This window comes from Gopherus flavomarginatus, chromosome 14, assembly GCF_025201925.1.
Source record: "Gopherus flavomarginatus isolate rGopFla2 chromosome 14, rGopFla2.mat.asm, whole genome shotgun sequence".
Lineage (NCBI taxonomy): Eukaryota > Metazoa > Chordata > Testudines > Testudinidae > Gopherus > Gopherus flavomarginatus.
Window position 1 is genome coordinate 35,975,780 of NC_066630.1, and position 18,866 is coordinate 35,994,645.

At 41.1% G+C, this 18,866-nt stretch overlaps 1 protein-coding gene across 2 annotated transcripts in view; it reads right to left on the reverse strand.

The window, feature by feature from the left end:
- Nucleotides 1-261: 261 nt before the first annotated feature.
- Nucleotides 262-18,866, reverse strand: part of AMFR (autocrine motility factor receptor) — a 38,882-nt gene continuing 20,277 nt past the window's right edge. Inside the window, exons 9-14 of one of the 2 annotated variants that reach the window (XM_050922777.1) lie at nt 17,082-17,272; nt 15,604-15,707; nt 13,058-13,174; nt 11,966-12,049; nt 3,583-3,767; nt 262-1,911 (exon numbers count right to left, since the gene is read on the reverse strand). In XM_050922777.1, coding sequence (XP_050778734.1) covers nt 1,764-1,911; nt 3,583-3,767; nt 11,966-12,049; nt 13,058-13,174; nt 15,604-15,707; nt 17,082-17,272 — 829 coding nt within the window. In that variant the 3' untranslated portion in view covers nt 262-1,763. Of the gene's footprint in view, nt 1,912-3,582; nt 3,768-11,965; nt 12,050-13,039; nt 13,175-15,603; nt 15,708-17,081; nt 17,273-18,866 lie in introns of both variants that reach the window. The other variant, XM_050922776.1, reaches the window with a different exon arrangement.

The following is an 18,866-nucleotide window of genomic DNA, read 5'->3' on the forward strand; positions in this document are numbered from 1 at the left end:
CTCTAATCCTCCTCCATCACTTTCATGTTTGTAGCACTCATGAGTTCTAGCACCAACAGCTTCTGCACAGCTGAAGTCATGAGAAATTCTCCAAAAGCCTGGAGTTGAGCAAATATGTTCCCTCTCCTTTTAGCAATGGAAGTGACCTTACTTTAACTGCTACACAAGATCTAAACTGGGCTATCTGTATAACAGTGATGCACTGGGAATAAGGAAAGCTGCATTAAAGAAACTTCAGGACAATTTCCAACACTGATCAAGAAGGGTGGTGGGTTTTTTTTAATTTTTTTAAACAATAAAATGAACAGCTGTGCTCTGAGCAAAACCAAATCTCTCTTACACACACACACACACACACATTTGAAAGTTTACTAACAGCATTGCAAGGTAAGGCATTCCAAAGAGACTCATCAAAATAAATTATCTTCACCAAAACATTTCTGTGATTCATCCTGTCATTAAATTCACTTAAATGTCCTAAAAAACGGCAGTAAAAAAAAAAATTAACAATAATTCTAGATAATACTGGGCTCCTTCCAAAGGACAGTGATACTAGAAGACACTCCTCAAAACATTTAAAATTAAGCCACTGCCATGTAAAACTGAGCTATATAATCTAGGATTGTAGGTTTCAAATGTGTCTGAAGTCAAAAGGTCTTTAAATTTTTTGAGAAAAGTTGGGGGATTTGTTCATAGCTAACCTGAAGGTCAGCAGCCTTGATTCTTCTTGCGTCTGTACATTTAATTAAACTAATGGGTATATTACTACACAATGCAAGGTTAAAAAAATAAAAAGCAAGATACTGTAGCCATCATTGGTCTCTTCAATAAAGTCCGATCCATCCGTGTCTGGACCCTTCTTTGCATGTCACTCAAGAGACCAGACTTGTAGGTTTCAACTACATTCCACCAACATATTGTAACACTGATTTCAAATGTCTAATCTATTTGCCTTGTGACTCCTTTTTAGCTTTATTCTTCTCAGCCACCCATCTGCCGCTGGCAATGAAATGCATAGAAAAATAAAAACTCCAGGGAGTGAGCAGAGCTAGAAATGGGAAGTGAAGAGGAGCTCAGAAAAGATCAAAGAAATTGTTTTACTGAGACCAGCATGAGCTAGCACCTCACTGTACAACCCGTGCTTTTCTTATAAGTTTTGTAGTTAGACAACTGTGACTATCCACTCTAAGAATTTGCTTCCCAGCAGCATGCTGGGCTACCTGCTCCCACATTCCAACATTTATTGATGTCCGAGCAGGCCTGTATAACATTTTTAACTCGTTCTTGATATGTACCGTAACTTGGTGGTGGCTGCCTGCTGACTTAAGATGGGGTTCGCTGTGAATCTCAACATTTCAGTTCTTTCTTCTAATACTCCCCTTGGATGATCTCAAGCTAAACACGCAAGCACCTTCAGTGACCTATGCACACAGCTGTTCATCTAGGCTGCAGTCTTTCCCTTGCCTCTGCCGCAGGCCTGCACCTTATGTTAGCAGCAGAAATCATGCCCAAGCTTTAAAAACTGCATTTGTTTGTGAAGGGGATAAGTGTCACATAGAAAATATTACCAAACGAAAGGTTAATCTGTCAGCTGTCCAAACACTATTAGACCACATGCTTTATACAGCAGACACGCAGCCAGCTCACTCATCAGCACAGCTAGCCGAGCTTGGAAGAGAGACTTCCTGCTGGTATGAAGAGTGCAGGGTTTATTGATTTAAACATTGCTCATAAGGAGGCGGTGGTGGCAGCAGTAGAGCGTGCTAAGAGGTCTGTTGCATCTGCAGTCTCCGTTCGGCAGCAGCGGCTAACATTCTGCGGCGCACGGTGACGGGGTCAGAGGCATCACCCTCAGACTGAAAGGGGCTCTCGGAGATGGAGTCCTCATCGGGGGTTTTGTTTAAATAACGCCTACGAGGATAAAGGGAAAAGATGGGTGAAAACAACAGACTGGCTTCTTTTGGCTCTGAAAAGTGGCCGTTCAGGGTTTACCACTCAGAAAAGCAAGGGAGAGTTTAGAGTTAGGGAAAGAGGAAAAATACCTCATCTGCAGATCCACAAGCAGCATAAACTCACTCTTGCTATGCTTACCAGAAAGAGGCTATATCATCTACCATGCATTTTATATAGTTCACCTTATGGTTAAAGCACAGAACTGGGAGTCTAAAGATCCAGGTTCTATTCCAATTTCTCACACCAAATCACTGTGTGGCTTGGGGCAAGTGACTTAATCTCTCTGTCTCTCCATGTTCCCTTCAGTAAAATGGTGGTAGTGCCTATCTCACAAGGATTAGTTCACTAACATTTGAGAGTTCTACGAGAGCTTTGGATGGAAGGTGCTCTAAAGACAAAGTGTTAGATTATCAAAGATATAGAAGAAAGTAGCTTTCAGAGATGACATCCTGCTGCATTTTAAAATTAGTGTTATAAGCAACAGTTTTGAATCCAACAGATCTAAAGATACAAGACGTGAACTTGAAGTTTTAAATAGGAAAGAAAAAATAATTTGAATCTCTGAGCAAAATTTAGGATTTGAAGGAAGATGTGTCTGGGGATAGGTATATTTGAGAACAAATTTCTCAAGAGACTTTTAAAATGCACCCACAAGTCTTCTGGCTATGTTCCATTCAAACACTAAAGGAGGTATTTAAAAAACGCAACGGGGTCCGTTTGCTGGCAAAAAGGGCTGCACCTGCTAACAACATATACACTAATTGCAGGCCCGTTTAATGTTTTGCCTGTAAAAGGTTGGCACAGAAACTTGTTCAATAGGAATGAACCAAACACTAAAAAAAATAAATAATAATAATAATAATCTTGTTGTATGGTACTCAGTCTCACTGGGCATTTTTGTGCACCAACAACAGATACTCACCTGGCATTTATCAGAATTTATCAAGCTTCACTAATATGAGCAGAATTTTTTTTTTTTTAAGTTCAGTATGCAAACATTTATTAGCAGCCAAAAGAATCAGTTTACAACCAGTCACTGCATTTTGTGGGGCAAGGGAGGGGAATGGGGTTGAACTATCTATAGAGTTTTTTGTAAGTGGTACCATAATTGACTGATGTTACTTGGTGCTTAAGCAGAAACAAAAACTTGCTTGCACTTGAAAACAACTGTGTTTGACATGGGGTGTCAGACATTGTAATGCATGTGTGCAGGCACAGCCTCTTCCAGGAGGCAAGATGATGGTTTATTAGACTCAGCAGACTTGTAAACAATACTGGGTTGTCTTCTTTATGAAGGGCCTGATCCAAAGCCCACTGAAGTCACTGGAAGTCATTCCACTGATTTCAATGGGCTCTGGATAAGGCCCTAGGTTAGGAGTTTATATTCACATCTTGTTGAGAAATGGGCCTAAGTCATCACTTTACAACTGAGTTTTTGATAATGATGCTGTATTAGACAGAGTCCTGATCCCGCTGCAGCAGATACAGGTGTTGCTCTCACTGTATTTTGCATAAGCACATAAAGATTGGGGGGGAGGGTGTCAGTGGTTACAGTCCACACAAAATCCACTTTACAAGGTACCACTCTAGTTAAAGTGGACAGTACTGGGTGTCAGGGATTGAACATACTTGCGAGCTTCCTGCAGCAGGTCTTCCTTCCGCTGAACTAACATACGCTGCCTTTCATCAGCTGACTTGGAGAAGCGACTTCCTCTGGCCTCAAAATCTTCTGTCTCACTGGGCTCTGATTCCATTTCACTGAACTCCACCATCTCGTCCAGTCTCGGACTGAGTTCAAGTGGCACTCTCTCAGTCTGGGATAAAGATAAGAAAGCAAAGAAGGAATGTATAGGAGAGTGTAAAACTTGATAACAGGGGGTTTCTATATCAGAACAAGCTACAGCCTTTTGGAGCTATTAATAAGTGCAGGGGTTTTCAAGGAATTTAAAGGAAAAAGGCACCCAACTCAGGTAGCTAATTCCCTTGGGCTTCTTCACAAATCCCAGTCACAATGTGCAGCAGGTCAAGTCAAAACATATTTAAAAAGTGTCAGAATTATATAAAGCTGCATCACATCTAAGCTGTCAGATCATTATTTTGGTGGTGGATTCAGACGACAGACTAGCTATGAGATTGGTTTAATTTCTAAATGCAAAAATGTGGCACCTCTTGCCCTATTTAAAAATAAACAAGACAACCAACCCTCAAATCACAGCTTTTTACAGATGACTAAAAAGCCAAACACAAAAAGTGCTGTAATGAAGGGTCTCGTCTGACCCACTTTACAGCACAGAAGCAAAAAAATCAAAGGCAAAAAGAGTTCACAGAAAATCTCTATATAGGGCCCAGCAATGTATTTCACACATTGTTTGTGGACCACCCCCAACGGCAATTCACTCTTGCTAAAAACACTATTTCACGAGCACTAGCATTCGGCAATTCATTGGGTCTCAGTCTCATGCCTTCGGATTTAGAATTCTTAGAGCCTATAGACCATATACACACAAACTGCCACTGACTTCAACAGTTTTCCAGGAGCTAGATCTGCAGAATCAAGCCCTTGTTTTGTAACTGACCAACAAGAGTGTGATAAAGCTTATAAAAGGAACTCTAGCCCATCTACGTATCTTCCGAGTCAGATCTTCCCCCTACTCTGTTACCTGAATTGTACCGTGTATGCCTTTAACTTGTAAGCTCCTCAGGGCAGGAATTTCATTCTTGGCATTCGATTTAGCATATTATACACCAACCCACTGTAAAGGTCTGTGTAAATTTACAATGCTAGCTAAGTTAGAAACCATTGTATGTTCTGTTTACTGCAGAGCGAGCTGGATCTGCTTAGTACGTTGAACATGGAAGAGCAAATGCACCTCAATGAAGCTACCTGTATCTGCTATCATTTATCAAACTCTTGATTAATGCATCCAAGTTGCCAAGAAATTCTATTGTAATTATTCACCAAAATTTATAGGCACAAATGACAAAGCTAGATGATTAAACATCAACTGGAGATAGCATTTAAATATTATTTTGATTTATAAACTGAGTAATAGCAACATTAAAGCTCTTTTTTACACTCACTCTTCTGATGATAAAGGCATTTTACTATATTTCTTGAAATCAGCAATAATCTCAACCCCTAAAATACTGCAAACGGAGAAATCTTGCATTCCACCATGGAGTGGGGGTATCATAACTAGATGAAGGTTTCTAATTACAGAGGACTGATGTTCTGGAACAGCCTTCCAAGGGGAACAGTGGGGGCAAAAGACCAAACTGGCTTCAAGACTGAGCTTGATAAGTTTATGGAAGGAATGGTATGATGAGGTTGCCTACAACAACATGCAGCCAATCTGTGACTGCTGGTAGCAAATATCTCCAACGGCCGATGATAGGACACTAGATGGGGAGAGCTCTGAATCACTACAGAGAATTCTTTCCTGGGTATCTGGCTGGTGGGTCTTGCCCACATGCTCAGGGTCTAACTGGTCGCCATATTTGGGGTCGGGAAGGAATTTCCCCCCCAGATCAGATTGGCAGAGACCCTGGGTTTTTTTTGCCTTCCTCTGCAGCATGGGGCATGGGTCACTTGCAGGTTTAAACTAGTGTAAATGGTGGATTCTCTGCAACTCTAAGTCTTTAAAATCATGATGTGAGGACTTCAGTAACTCAGCCAGAGATTATGGGTCTATTGCAGGAATGAGTGGATGAGGTTCTGTGGCCTGCAACATGCAGGAGGTCAGACTAGACTCACTAGATGATCATGATGGTTCCTTCTGGCCTTCAAGTCTATGAGTCTATAATAATAGCACCACTTACCTCTTACATAGTGCTTTTCATAGTTTAGTATCATTATCCCCCATTTTACAGATGGAGAAATTGAGGCACAGAGTGGTGAACTGACTTATCCAATGTCACCCAACAGAGCTGGGAATAGAACACACTCTCCTGAGTCCAATCCAGTGCTCTACCTACTAGGCTACACTATCTCTCCAGATAGAACTATTTCTGCTTTCCCCTAGAAAGAACTATTCCAGATAAACAGGAAAATCATCACAGTGACCCTAATTCTGCAAACTGTTTAACACTCCCCACTCTCAATGATTTAAGCTAAGCAGCCACAGCTCCTTGAAGGAAGTACTCACCACACCTTGCAGGACCGAGCCTTAAGATAAGAAAAATTCTGGGGTTGAATTTATTGTACCACCAAAATGTTTTTAATAATGAGCAATACAAGAGGAAAAGGTTGGGACTTTTTAAACTAAATTCAAAGCTAACAATAGGTTGACTGAGTAATTCTTTTACTTGCAACACCTTGCACAGTTTGTTATGTTAAGTGATGGTGGCATATATTGGCCCCAATCTTCAAAGTCTCTATTGCAAAAGGACCCACGTACATCAGCAACATCATCTACAACCCTATCAAGACACCTCTGGAAAGACTCAGATTACAAAATCCAGGAGTAAGGGCATGAAAGCTGGAGATAAAGCTCTCTCTGAGGCGACAGGTGTGGAATGAGCTTCCTGAGATCAGATTAATATAGAGGCTGACCTCGTTCCAGGTACTCCTCTGACAAAGCATTTCCAGTATGATGATGGAATGTATTCTCCAAAGAGTCTCCTTGCTCAGAGAGGGGAAAAGAACAGAAAACTCCATGAAGTCTGCTAGGGTCTCAGCCTCAAGATTTAATTTACATGGAAAGCACTTAGATACAACTGTGATGAGAGCTACTGAGCACCACACATTCCAGAATCCAACCTTCATCTGAAAATGAGGCATTAAGGACTCCACTGCTTCCCACTGTAATTGAGGGCACTGCACAAAGTTCTTGTATTTGATGAGAGTCTTGGAGACATAAAAAATTAGTTGCTTGTAATAAGAGCTCTCTGAAAACAGAATCCTCTAGCGAGCCTGTTCTTGCATGCTGGCACAACAGTAGAGTTTAGAATCACCATTCTGATGAAGCAGCTGTGAACAGGACTGCAGAGGGTACATAAAGCTCCATAAGCTTAGGACTGAGCTGTTCATAGCATGACCTGCAGGATTTCTGCAGAGACTGTGGTTTGAATTCTCACGCATTTGGGAGCGTTTTCCAGCTTTTCCAACTGAGCGAAGTAGTCAAGGAACCTGCCTCAACTGTCACTACCAACAGAGCATCCAGTACTTCACCCCCCTTGACAGATGACCTACCAAAGCTCACGTGAAAACTGAGTTGAACAACAATGACACAGCTAAACTACTTTAAGTGAAGTAATCAGCCTATATTGATCATGCCCTATCATATCAGGTCAGCGTGAAAAAGGAAGTTGCTAGCTAGTGCTAACCATGGTAACTTCCAAGAAATACATTACCTGAGCCAACAGCCTAAGAGCTTTGGTATCATTTGCCATCCAGGCAGACTGCCCTGACAACTGAAATGCATCAGAGAGGTAATGCATTGTTCACATCAGTTTCTACAGCCTAGCTGCTATGACTCCAAATCATCAACTGCGTCTATTTCAACATCCAGTTGTGCTGATGGCAGCCTGCTGACAGTACAAATTTCCACAGTTTCGACATGTAAGCTGTAAACTGTGGAACGCATAGATTTCAACAGCTGGTGAGCAAAACAAGTCATTTTTAAACCACAGGGGACAAATCAGTGCACCCATCTTGTTGATACCAATACCTTTGGTTGATGCATTGCTGCCTATGCTCCGATCTGACGTCAACAGAAGCCTATCAAACATGAAACATCAACAGCTAGATCACATAATGGTGCTGCTACTGCTGCAACCTTAAATATCCTCTTTATGAAAACCAAGACATGACCTTCTTGGGCCATTTAGCAATATGGAGGGGTTTATATCATTAGCGGTCCTTGCATACACATCGAGGTGGAGGAGTGACATAACAGAACTCTGTGGTCCCCTCAGAAAGCCCTGGAGCAAGTGAGCAACCTCACTTCCTTGGATCTCCAAGATGAAAGAATGGAAGCACCCTAGAATGAGCTCATCCACCTCAACCAGGGTCCACAGGAGAGTCACCACAAACCCACAGCCAACAGCCTCAAAAGATGAGAGCAGACCTAGAAAAAGCAGTATGGACCCCCGCCTCCTGCCTTTTTGACCTTTACCCATGGCCAGGAAGTCATCAGCCAGTGAGACTAAGAATCTATGCCATACTGAAGACTAAAGCAAGACTTTAAAAAGGGGAGGGAAAATGAAAGTGTCCGAGGGTAGAAGAATACTGTGCCAAAACCTTCTCCCTGTTACTCAAAAAAATGAAAACTGAGACAGGCAAGACCATCAACATCAAAAGTCTGGAGACTGGCAATTGTTCTTGAAGGAAGCTGGTAACCTAACTACAATCTCAGCCATTGTAGTATGAGAGAGCGCAATATCCCAAAACACAATAATAAAGGTTATGACAAGCCAAAAGATCAGACCAGCACTCAAATTAAACCACTTCCACACTTTAGAATCAATTCCTCTTACAGGTTTCAAGAGAAAAATGTGTTTAATTGCACTAGGAGAATTTGTGATGCCTGCCAGGGTTCTCTGTAGCACTCATCACCACAGGATCTAAGCATTCATTACCAGTGCATTCACTTCTCAAGGCATGTCAACTGTGCCATCAGAGGGTTTTCAGCTTTACCCTGAAATCTCACTATTAAGTCAGTTCCTAAGGATCTATGACAATCGCTTTAGAGAGGATACCTACCTCTGGAGAAGCAGACTATATTAATTTTCTTAAACTAGGTCAGCGGATTTTAATGTGAGCTGACTAGAGTCAGGGAGACATGAGACACTTCAACATTTCTTTACTGGGCCAAGAGTGGAGAAAAACCCAAGAGGGAAAAACTACACAATGGTGAGGAAGGAGAGAGAAAGGGAGAGGACATTGTTTGCACCGCTGATCTCACTCACCATTTTGATATGAGCCCACAAATTAAGCAAGCGTGTCACCTTACAGAGAAGATAAAGGCATGGCCAAGATTTTCAGGGGGAGCAAGTGATTCTGGGTGCACAGCTTGAGGCACCTGAAAGGACCTGATTTACAGAGGGCAGGTGCTCAGCATTTTCTGAACATCTCCTTTGAAGTATTTCAAGTTGGGCACCCAAAATCACTAGCCGCTTTTAAAAATCTTGGCTATTACCCCTGCCTAAAAGACCTTATGCAAAGCAAATTACGATGTACCGCATGCAGAGAGGAAGGATTGCACTTCCCTAAGTCAGGATGTTGCTTGTTTTCAAATGTATATTAGTGCCCTTATAAAACAGGACATCCAATAAATGGAAATTCTGAGGGCTGGTGAGGGAAGGCGAGTCATTGTCAGAGAGGTTACAGAGGCAGTATTTGGATAAGGAAAAGAAAGGTGTGTGATGTGTGGGATGAAAGGAAGGCAGGCCCAGGCAGAGGGCAGAGCTAGAGAGTTTGCAGAAATAAGAGCTAGAGAGTTTGCAAAAATCACGCTAAAGCTATAACCAAATAGCATCAGGGAGGAGGCAGACTAACAGGCTGCTGTGTCTCATTGGGCGTTTCCCCATGGTGCTCTGTGCCACAGGGTTTGTCTTTAAATTTAAATACTTGTTGGAGGTCTGAGTCCCACCCCTAGAATACCCCTGGGTATGTGAGTTGGCATATTACATTCCCTCTGCACTTAAGCAGCTTTTTAAACACAATGTGACCCTCATAAGAGCCACAAGCATTTCTATGTCTTTACGGATACACAGATATGGTAATGTGTGCTTCTGGCAAGATGTAGAGAGAGAAGGGACTGCACCCATAATGTACAAGTTACCCCGTCAAGCAAGAAACCACAGCTAAAAGGGAATGAACATAATCAAGAAATCCCTGCAAGACATGGCTATTCTCTCTGGGTCTACCACTCTGAGCCATGAAAGTATTAACGTGGAACTGGACACCAGGACTAATAGCCAGTCAGTAGACCGCCATCCTGTGTAGCTGTCCATGGAAATATAATAGAATCATTAAAATGTTGCCCTGGAAGAAACCTCAAAGGTTATCTAGACCAGTCCCTTGTGCTGAGGCAGGATTAAGTAAATCTAGACCATTCCTGACAGGTGTTTGTCTAACCTGTTCTTAAAAATCTCCAAGAACAGGGATTCACAACTTCCCTTGGCAATCTATTTCAGTGTCTAAGTATCCTTATGGTTAGAAAGCTTTTCCTAATATCTAATTAGAATCTCCCTTGCTTCAGATTAAGCCCTTTACTTCTTGTCCTAATGAGAATGGTCCGATTGTTTTGGTGAATTTAATGTGACAAGAAGGGGCTGGCTTGACAGCCCTGGAGACTAAAGACTCTTCTCCATAAGCACAGAACAGATACAGGCTGAGTAGCAGCACTGAAAGCTCCCTTCACACTACTCCAACATGATTCAAGCCTGACCTGATGGAAACACATATGGAAGTTGGGAGGGAAATTCAATCACCATGGCCCATTTACTTGTTTTGGCCTCTAATAAGACGGTCAGTCATGCTTATTTTGCACCGCGGATGCCTGTCCAATAGGAAGAGGATGGAGACCATCAACTCACTTCCCACAGCCATCACTGATAACTTTCAGTCATGATAGACCTGGGATGAAATTCACATCCAGTCACCTACAGGAGAAAAGGTCCCTAGATCATTATCCCAAGCCCATTACTAATTCTGCAAGTGAGCCAACACATCCTCCCCCAAGTCAATATGCTCAAATTAAAGTGTTTGAATTGGGGTAAAGTTCTCTATTTTAAATCAGACCAAGAAGTGTGCCACTTTTTGAATGTGCACTTTCAAAAGCACTGCATACATATGCAACTTTTAAAGCTTTTCAGGTGGGTTAGCAAGACAGAAGATCTGCATACACAAATCCAGAACATCAATACAGAAAACAAAAAGGTTCAACACAAAACATTCAAAGCAAATTTGTAAAATGATGCACCTGAACATAAGATGACAATCCTTTAAAAAGATATTACTAACATACCAAAAGAAATCAGAATAACTCAAAAAGAAACATGGGATGAGGTTTCCTTAAGTTACTCAAGAATAATCAAGTACTTTATATCCAGCTCCAGATTTTCCACCTTTGTGATTCTTCCTCCCACTTGAAACTCATGCCTATACTGACCCTGCTCTATCTTCTACTTCAGGGCTTTAAATATAAATAAAACCCTATGCTACCTCAGGGTCTGCTGCTGGCAAACTGCTGCACCTTGTCTTTAACTTAGCCACAGCTGGGCTACTGAGGTTATTAAAGACTGCCAGGTGCCAGAAGATTCTGCATCTGATGATTCATTCCCTTCTAAATCCAACTACAGAGAAAGGTAAAACCACATCAGATCAGCGAAAAACAGAATCTTAAAAACCAATCAAATAAGAGACACTAACTAATCTTTCCTTCAAGCTTTAGTTTAGCCGACTTGCAGCATTCTATTAACTCCTTAAAGAGGGAAAGAGATGTTTTTCCTTCTGCTTCTTGGGAAAGTCAGCAAAAGGAAGAGAATTAAGTACCTTCCTCCCCTTCCCCTCCCCCCTCATTTGTACCTCATTCACTCATAGGCACCCCATGCCCCTAGATCTATCCCCCATCCTGCCCCTCAACAACCACATGAAAAAGTCCCCATACCTGAAAAAAATCCACTCATTAAAGGGGCAACATCCCCAGAGTCTCAGAGAAAATAAAGAGTGGAGCTCCCACCCTCCCCTTTGAGGGATCACTCTAAAGAATCCAGGGATAGCAAGAAACCCTGCTCTGCAACTCCCCAACAGCCTTCCTTCCTCAGACATGAAACAAGATGAAGAACTCCTTGAAAAACTATCCTGTCCCAGTCACATAAGACTACTGTGCTTTAGAACAGAAGCCTGACATTTCCTGTACAGGTGTAACCAATGTGCACCAGCAGGCCAGGCATTGTAATACACACCAGCAGAATTTACTGGTACTCTATGCTGTTTTGAATTCATTTCTCCATTAATTTTGGTTCCTTTTACTATCGTGCTCCTGTGCTTTTTGTGCCAGCTTACCTGGGTAGCAGTTTCCACTTCCTCCTGATCGGAATTATGCCTTTCCACTGTACTGTTTGTCGCAGGCCTAACACTATCTGGACGCTGCAATACAAGCATCGCAGAATTAATAGGCTACATGAAATGCATAAATAAATACAAGGCAAGTTCTAAGAATAAATTCAAGATCTGTCTTACACCCCGTAACATGTTGTGCTTTCTTTAAAGCAGGTAAGTTAGCAAGAAAGAGAATATACTTCTGAGAGTGAGAGAGACAGAATGACAGCCGCTTCCCCACACACACTGATGGAAGGAACATACCAGGTAACCCACCAGTTTCTGTTGTATGCAACACCAGAATTAGATATTCTTACTAACAGAAATGGAGTTCCCAGATGGCTTTATTGTAGTCCACAATAAGCAATAAGACCTGGACGTTACTTTGCTGACTACTTTCTTTGTAATACCTCCGCCCCTCCAATGATACAGCTCAATCATACATCAGCAGAGAAAGCAGTTGCAAATGTTATGATGCTACAGCAACGTGACCAAGGAGATGCTTTGTAACATTCTGAGCAAATTACCATTGAAGATGAAATTTCTTGTATGTGTTTTTAGCACATATATGGTATTTTTGCTATATGAGAGCGAAAAAATGGTGTTTCTGTAGCTTTAAAAAACCAGGGAAATTCCATGAAAAAGCTGGGTTAATACAACAATACATTTAAGATTTTATAGGCACAGAAGTTGAGATAATCGCAGTCACAAAACCTGCAGGATCAAGATGCCAGTTAATTTTACACAGGATAGTAAGACATTCAAATTAAATCCTATCTTTAATACTAAATGCTATATTCTGTGCAAGGGCGCCTGAGTTAGGCTGGCAGCAGGAATTTCCTGACTTTTAAGCAGGAGAAATCTGAACAATGATGTTGCATTAACCCAACATTTGATACTACTAGTGGATAATAAACAAGGAAGAACTGAAGAATCAATGTTACATTTTCCTAGTTTGTTCTTAACATTCTCATCCACGTGATGAATCTAGACAATTGGTAAAGTATGGTCCTGTCAGAACATGATCTCATGACTGACCTGTGTTGGGAAAGGTACCTGGATGCGCCCCTCTAAGATGTTGTCAGTTGTTATTTCTACCGAGCGTGTCAGCTGCAGATCCTGTAGAACTATATGGTAAGGAACCTGAGGGAACATCTCTTGAATCTGATGGGCCTGTAAAAAGCAAAATTTATAATTGTGAAAATCTGCGTGTAAAGTGCCTAAAAAAAAGTCATAATGGAAGGTCGAAGGCCCAGATTTTCAGAACCATGCATACATATGCGTAGTCTGTACCTGTAGTGACAGCAATTACATTCCAGTTGCGGTGAATGTGCACACAATGACAATAACTGCAAGAGCAAATTGGACACACCAATTCTGGGTCTCTCTCGCTCTCAGAAAAACATCAGAACAACTGTACTGTTTGACGGCAAACCTGTGCATGTCCCATGTTCCCAGGAACAAGAGATGAGAAGCTGTAGCTGTCACCACTTTGGGAAACGCAGCAAGAAAAGTTAAAGGAATAACACACTAGAGAGGCTGGTAATAACTGACATCCGATGCAGAAAGATGAGACCAGGCTGACACTTACAGAATGAGGTGAAATTCTGATGCCACTACAATCAACAGCAAATCTCCAATTGACTCATATGGAGCTAGGATTTCATTATGAAACTTCACCCTTGAAAGAATACATGCTTCAATAAAACCTCCCATATACTCTTTTAATCAAGGTATTTTTCATGAGTGTTTATACCATCAATATTTTATCTTTCAGTGACTGAAAATTAACTCAATGTTTAAGATTTACTATACTCAATCCCAGATTAATGCCAACATGGCATTGATAACTCAAAGGACTAGTAGTGTCCATTTTAAATAGTCTACTCTCTCTCAAACTGTTCAGGTTAGAAATGGATGTTTTATCATCATCTGAAAGCTTGAGAAAATAGTTTTCAAACGGATTAGAGCATGAACAACTAACAATTCACTGGATTTCAAGCTGTTTAAATGACGTACAACTGAAAAAAGAAAGGCAAGAGGGCAATCAAAATAATGTGCTTTTAAAGGCCCAAAAAGTCTTGATAAATGCCAGGGCTAAAAAAAACACAGTACATGACCAGTACAAGTGCTTTTAGGATCAGTAAACCTTTCCAATGCTCAGAAAGAAAAAAACAACATGGCAAATGGTATGTTGGATAGTGGGGAGAAAACCAGGTACATACTGGATGGCGCTTTCAAATAGCACACAAAGCAACAACAGAGGTACAGTACATGTAACAACAACTACCCTTTTTTTTAATCTGTGACCAAAGTAAGAGATTCAGCATTTCACCCACTGGTGGCCTCTCTCTTTGAATATTCTACCAGGGATTTTCTCAGATAACACGAAGCAGAATTTTGCTTAGTTTCCAATTTAAAATGCATAATGCTTCGGTTTACTAACACACTGGTCTTTTTCCTTACATTACGCAATTCAAAGTACAATACTGAAATATATTCAAATATACATGACCCTTTTACATTATTAGTCATCCTAAACATAACTTCCATCCTGTGTCATCCTGTTCAGAAAAAAAGAATAGCTAGTGTCTGCTTAAATACTCTGTGCACATTTAACTAGAATAAAGTTATTACAGTCGATAGTCTGCTAACCCAAAAATATTCAAAAACTGCAGTCTCGCCCCACAGAGATTCAAGAGCAGAGATGGCACCGAAGTCAGGTCTTGTAGCAGGTAGATGTCATTCATTTTACAAGATACACTGATGAACAATTGTTAATATGCTATGACACTGGGTATCATAAATAATTCAGATTAAATGAGTGTCAGATTAAATGAACTAAACACAGTTTGTGATGAAATTTCCTTGACTTTTCTATCATGTGCTCTCTTTTATGCACTAATCAACAACATCTGGTAATTTATAATCAGTGTCCCAGACCTCAATGTGAATTAGCAAGGTTCTGCTGTACTAAGAGAGCACCATCTCATTTGTACGTGTTTGAACACAAAGCTCTATGTAGGTGCTCAGTACCATTAATAACGGTGATGAGAACTATAGTCCTAAAAGAAAAGAAACATACAGAGACGGTCTCTCTCTAAGAAGGACAAACACAGGTACAACAGTACTGCAGAGACAGTTTTGTCAGTTTAAGGCCTGATTTTGCTACCAGTGACGTCAATGGCAAAACACTCAAGATGCAGAATCAGAACCTTTGTTACTATGAACTGTGTGTGGAATGAAGTATGGAAGAGGACCATAACAAGGCAACACCAAGCAAGCTGAGAGAAGCAGCTTTACGTCCCAATCTCTGAAGTCACATCAGCCTACCTATCCTCATCCATTACATCCTGTTGCAATCAGTGCGCAATGTTAACACTGACTTATGCTCTCCCCTCGCTTCAGTTTCCTCCACTGTCCATTTATTTTCACACATTAACATGTAAACTCCATTAAGCTAGGGTGTCTCTGTGGTGAAGCCTTGAGTCTGGCACCTGCTAGAGATTTCAATGGCTCCACTCACTCTCAGTCCACATACACCCCTTTCACTCCAACACAGACTGGCAGGCATAGGAGTATAATCTATTAATCGGTCTTACCATAGCATTGAGTTGTGAGTTGCTCGCTTGCGCAATACCCAGGATATTAGTAGTGTGCATCACTTCCACTGAAAAACTGGGCAACCAGCTAGCAATACGAGAGCCTGAGAGCAAGAAACCAAATGGAAGGTCAGGCAGGAATAAAAGAGGTTTTCAGCAATCTCAGCTTTTCCATGTGTGTTTAATTCCATCATCTCTAATTATTCAAAATGAATAAGTGAATTCTATAATGGATTCCATTCTAAGCATGTCTCTCAAATGAGGAGAAAGTAGGAGCAAAGACAGAAATATCCCTCTCACCATAACTGTCACCATTTGTTTGAAATGTACATATTAACATTTTACTAAACCAGCCACTACTGATCTGCAGCTGATCTATCACAATATGTTTACTTTTAAACAAAAACCGGTCGGGGGTGGGAGGACGGAGTGTTTAATAGTTTGGAGGCTATCAGGGAATCAAGAGGACATGAACTCAGTTACAGCACCAGTAAGCTACAGGTAAGTTCTAAGTTGTGGAGTAAAAATACCTGCTCAAAGACAAAGGGAAAACTCTAAGCTCAAATTCAGCTCTGGTGTAAGTGGGTGCAACCCCACCAATTTCAATAAAGATGTGCCTGCTTATAAAGAGCTAACTTTGGCCCCTACTGTTTCACAATCATACTGCCGTGCAAGAGCCTGGAGCATCACACTGAGTGATCCTCCGCCTCTTCCTGTGGACATTACAGGATCAGGCTGCCTTGAGTATGGAGAATGAATAAATCCTCATTCCCATTCCCTTCCTCATTTCTTATTTGGCTGATAAATGGGGACTAGATGGTTAGTATAATTTTGGAGAAAGCCTTCAACACATGCCTGGCAAGATGTAACAGTCTTTCAAAAGCGGCCACTGATTAGCAAACAATTTGGGTAGGCAGACAAACTCTAAACATTTCCTGCTCTGCCAATGGGAATGAGAATTTATGGAACAAACAACAGTTCTAGAATTGTTAACCCTGTAGAACTCTAAGTGACTACTCCCTTTTCCTTGAGTTACATACAGGAGGAGGGGAGCTTTCAGAAGTCTCTATAGTTTTGGATGGTCTTAGAAGCGTATGTTCAAACCTCTTCAGAGGTGTGACAAAAGCAAGCGTAGACATATCTGAGCTAGTTTTTAGCTAGCAATAACTTCACAGGGAAGCCCGCCTGCGACCCTGGGTACATATTCAAGCAGCTAGCTTGTGCTGCTTACTGTGGCTTCATTGCTATTCTTACATGTCACAACATGCTGCAGTCACACCTCTGACTGCAGTGCAGACACACCCTATGAACCGATATTCACCTGTGACTAGGAGAAGGAACTATATATCTGAGAAAGTTGAAAGGGAGAGGAAATTTTTGTACAGTTTAAGTTTATATTGGACCACAATGAGGATCCAGTTATACAGAAGGCTGCTGCTCTTCTGGATAACATCAACTGTAAAACCTGGTTAACTAACCATCAAAGTGGAAGAAATGATTGTGCTGGTTCAAGCGAGGTCTGCCTTCTGCTACTGCCACAGGCACCAAGTTTTCATCTAGGTTCTCTCTCTGGTGGTCCTCCCTAACTCGGTGGTTGTCAGTGATATTGAGAGACATCCTGCAGGTGGGGCAGGATGTATCCTGTTCAAGCCAGGAACGCAGGCACGAGCTGACAAGAAACAGAAAACCATAGTGAGCATATACATTTGTCTGAGATATCAAGATCACAGGCGTACAGAGAAGCTGCAGTGTAACAATCACACCTCACAATATTCTCTGCAACACATTAATATGTCTGATTGCTGTTACATTTTACAGTTACCTGAAGCGACAGACTATATGATCAGCTTCTGATGACCACATCATTTGATTTGTCTTTTCAGCTGAAGAAAAGCAAATGAAAATGTTCGTACCTTGCTTTTATACCCATGCTTCCAGACAGACCCTCTTCATGTCTAGAGAAGCCTTGCACAGATTTACTTGTCCAAGTAGCCCAGAGCAAGTAAATTTTAGTTTGGAAGGGGAAGTCAAATGATCATCATCATAAAGAGCAGGTGAGTAGATTTTGTGGCTGTGATGGTAAATCTTCAAGGCATTTTTAGCCAGGCTGGTCTGGAGTTAGCATTCCAAAGAACTGTTCAAATTTTTCTTGAGACAGTTAACCTTATTTATATTATTGACAAGGGGACTATTACTATGAGAATTTTATGGATTAAGATTTATTGATGCAAGCAATAATGCATTTATTTTCTAGATTCATTTATATCTACAACTCTTGGGGTCCCAAGACTTACAGGGATCCACTCAGCACTTTGTCTGCTTTTTGATTCAGACTACCTAGACTGCAATGAGAAATCACACCGAATTCAGAATTGTATTCTGCTGCACAAATTCAATACAATTTCTTAAAACATATACTTAGTGCTCATATAATACACTTGATGAGAAGCTCTCAATGCACTTTACAGAGTCTGAGTATGTGTCATCCCCATTTTACAGACAGTGAAACTCAGGTGAAAGACGACTTGTTTAATGCCAAACTACAAGTCAATGGCAAAGTCAAGAATATAACTCACTAGACTCAGTGCAGGGCCCTGTTCCAGTGGATCAAGCTGTCCATCCATACATGAGGATGTACGAATAAATATCTAGATATGATAGTCGTGAGCACACTAGTAACACCAAAGTAGATATCATGAAAATCTAGCCGAATACACCAGCGTGCTCCTCAGAAGAGTGTACCAAGAAGCATGTTAGTGGTGCCAATGATCTAAAGTCATCACTTACTGTAGCAAACAAGTGCTGGATATGATAAGACAGTGAATTCAAACAAAAGTTCTAGTAAAAATTAAAGATGGGATTTTCAAAAGCGCATAAAGGAGTTAGGTACATAACTCCCAGTGAAATTCAATAGGATTTAGGCTAACACGATTTGACTCCTTTGAAAACCCAACCTAAAGGCACAAGGCTGATCTTAACCACGTGTATCTGGGCTACCATCTCTTTTTGTACATCCTGCACATAGGCAGTTTATGATCTTGTGCAAACAAAAGCTATTCCACCACCTCCCAACTCTAAAACTAAAGAGCTATGAACTCCCACATATCCAAGAACAAGAACGAAAGCTTCATGTTTAGCCTGCTAGTAGCAAAAAAAGGACAATGATGAGAAGAGATAATTAATTCTTAGATGGTATCATGGTTAATTTATTAGATCAGGTTTTTATACCTGAGTTTAAGTCATCCAATTTAACATGTTGCCTC